The 3,033-nt window shown below is 34.7% G+C and overlaps 1 protein-coding gene across 1 annotated transcript in view; it reads right to left on the bottom strand.

Annotated features, from left to right (window-relative positions):
• LOC106884137 (alanyl-tRNA editing protein Aarsd1) overlaps nucleotides 1-3,033 on the bottom strand; it is a 380,618-nt gene that overhangs the window by 52,839 nt on the left and 324,746 nt on the right. The window contains exon 7 of the mRNA XM_052974125.1: nucleotides 303-419. Coding sequence (XP_052830085.1) covers nucleotides 303-419 — 117 coding nt within the window. The remainder of the gene's footprint in view (nucleotides 1-302; nucleotides 420-3,033) is intronic.

The following is a 3,033-nucleotide window of genomic DNA, read 5'->3' as shown; positions in this document are numbered from 1 at the left end:
ATTACAATGCTCTATGCTCATCTCGAAAGAGGCAGATTAACAACAGTTCTGTGCCAGTAGAGCTGAACCCATATCAGCAGCATTCTCCTCCTCCCCACCCCACCAAAAGCAAAGCCAGGTTATGGATTCTTAGAAGTGGTGCCAATAGAACCCATAGCTGAAAGTTCTCTAGAGTAGGTTTCTTCAATTATGAATCTTCCCAAATATAACAATATTGGTTTCAGCACAAAGTTTGAAATCAAAATTCTTGCAAAACAAATTCGAAATCAAAAATTTTAAAGTTTTATGGAAAAGAAACTTACTTGCAATTGACTGAGATTGGAAACATGGGTGCCACAGCACATGTTACTGTCAATTCCTTCAAAACATATAACTCTAACTGCTCCAACATGATCTTCAGGCAATCCACGAGCACGGACCTTTGGAAGATAAAGAAATTCAAAGAGAATTAGGCATGTTACATGGAATAGCTGTCATTTGTCAGTCTAATTCTTTATCATCTTCAAGAATAACTGCTATGAAGATATCTAAAAGTTTAGAGCTGTATGCTATGAAGACGGAGAAATGTCAAAATGAACATGATTTATAAACTTAAACCAAATTCTTTAAAGTTTTAAATCACATCTTTAGAATATTTTAAATAGAAGTGAAAAGGTGGAATGGATAATAAATTGAAGCACAAGCATCAGTCTGCTGCTGGTATTGGCGGTTTGAGGGTAGGACATTTAATTCTATATTCCTCAGTAGACTTAAGTAGAAGTTGGAACTAAAACTGATGATAATTATCTAGAATTACCGTATTTTAATGTGTATAAGGAACCCCTTAATTTTGGGGGCTTAAAATTTGGAAAAAGGCTTTGTAAGGGATTATAATTCTATCTGTGTATAAGAAACTCCCATATTTTTTTAACCTAATTTTTGACAAAAAAAGGTTCCTTATACACAATAAAATACAGTAATTAGTGCCACTTAATGGCATTTATTCTGGCTTTATGTTCTGAGTTCAAACTCCACAGAGGTTGATTTTGCCTGCCATCCTTCCATGGGGTCAATAAAATAAGTACCAGTTATGCACTTGGGTTGATGTAATCAACTAGCTTCATACCCCAAAGTTAATGAGGCATCCAGAGTAAAATAGGCACTTTTTTCACCCAATTCACTTTACAGCCACATGTAGTCTGGGTTCAGTCCCACTGCATGGCACCTTGGCGGGTAAGCGTCTTTTACTGTAGCTCCAGACCATCTAATGCCTTGTGAGTGAATTTGGCAGAGAGAAACTGTGTGGAAACCTGATGTATATATGTGTGTGCACACATCTGCCTCTGTGTGTGTGTGTGTGTGTGTATTTGTCCTACACCATGACTAGACAACTGGTGTCAGTTTGTTTATGTCCTCATAATCTGGTGGTTCTACAAAAGAGAACAATAGAACTCGTGTCAAAGTTAAAAAAATAAGTACTGCAGTTGATTTGTTCAATTAAACCTTTCAGGGTAGAACTCCAGCATGGCCAAAGTGCAATAACTGAAAACAAGTTAAAAGATGAAGGATCCAGTGAACCATTGAACATAATTTAATTTAACCAATGATAGGTTAGACTGTGGATCCTTAATTAATCAGAGGAAGTTTTCATTATTTTTATTTCCTCAGCTTGTTATTGCTTTAGTTGGTGTTTAGTGATAAGTTATTTGGGATCATGTAACCCTATGATCGAAATATTCCAACCATGACCACCAGTTTGATCTTTCTAAGATGTAAGGATAAAGCTTGAAGGGGAATATCTTGTGTGCAGAGAAACCAGGAAGAAGTCCCACCAATATCTGTACAAAACAGAGGACTCATATCACCAACATCATTTAACGTTCTTTTTTCCATGCTGGCATGGGTTGGACAGTATGGTGAGAGCTGCACCAGGTTCTAGTCATGCATTTTGGCTTCATCTCTATGGCTGGATGACCTTCCTAACACCAACCACTTTACAGATGTGTACTAGATATTTTTATGTGGCACCAGAACAAGTGCTTTTTATGTGGCACCAGCACAGGTAACCCTTTGCATTGAGAGAGCAGATATATCTGCTCAAAAGTTTATTACTGCAAACTGCAGAAAGCTGTTTTACCCCAATAGCTTTGAAAAAAAAGTTCTCTTTTTATATTATAAAAAGTAGAGACACCTCCAGTGGCTCTTAACAAAAGACAATTTTTGCAAATTTTCTTAATTTTTTCACATATTCCATCAAATATCTCTTTAGAGAATAAAAATCAAATACTTCTGGTGGTGGATATGAAAACTATACCTGCAGGAGATATTGAAAAGGTATTGCTGAAGCATAAAATACCAATTCTATTTTTTGGTGGATAATTTACATCGTTATGGGAAATGACCATGAAATTTAATTAGAACAGTCAAAAGGCTAAAGAACTTGAGTGGTCTGGAGATAACTTGTGCAACGGCTGAAAAGAATACATTAACACATTCATTGCAAAACTTCACACAAGTTCCATTAACAGACTGTGGCAGTTAACGTGTTAATGATAATAACAATGATAATCACGCTGTAGCAAAGCTGATGTTGTGAGCATTTTGTCAACTTGGAACATAGCTTAGAAACTGTTTTGCACAAAAGCTATAATATAAACACATGTTGAAATAGAGGTTGACACAGAAAAACTTAATTTAATTTAACAAAAGGACAATAACTCTTTCAACTGGCTTCCATGGAACCAGACATGTTGAATTGTAGAAAAAAAAAAACAAAAAAACATATAGATATTTAGATAGATATATCAAGTCAATTATACTGGCTTCTACTATGAACATTCAAGAGGTTTAACTACAAATAACGATATCAGTGAATATAGAATAAAACTTAGAACAGGAAATAAAACAACCATCAATGATAAACTAATTTTTTACTTTTTACTTTACCATTCTTCAACAAAGTTGCAACACTGTAAGCAATCATCCTATTATGTATTCTTCCATATATATACATATATATATATATATATATACATATATATATATATACACACA

The sequence above is a fragment of the Octopus bimaculoides genome, chromosome 17 (genome assembly GCF_001194135.2).
Source record: "Octopus bimaculoides isolate UCB-OBI-ISO-001 chromosome 17, ASM119413v2, whole genome shotgun sequence".
Taxonomy (NCBI): domain Eukaryota; kingdom Metazoa; phylum Mollusca; class Cephalopoda; order Octopoda; family Octopodidae; genus Octopus; species Octopus bimaculoides.
This window is presented reverse-complemented; position numbering and strand designations above follow the sequence as displayed.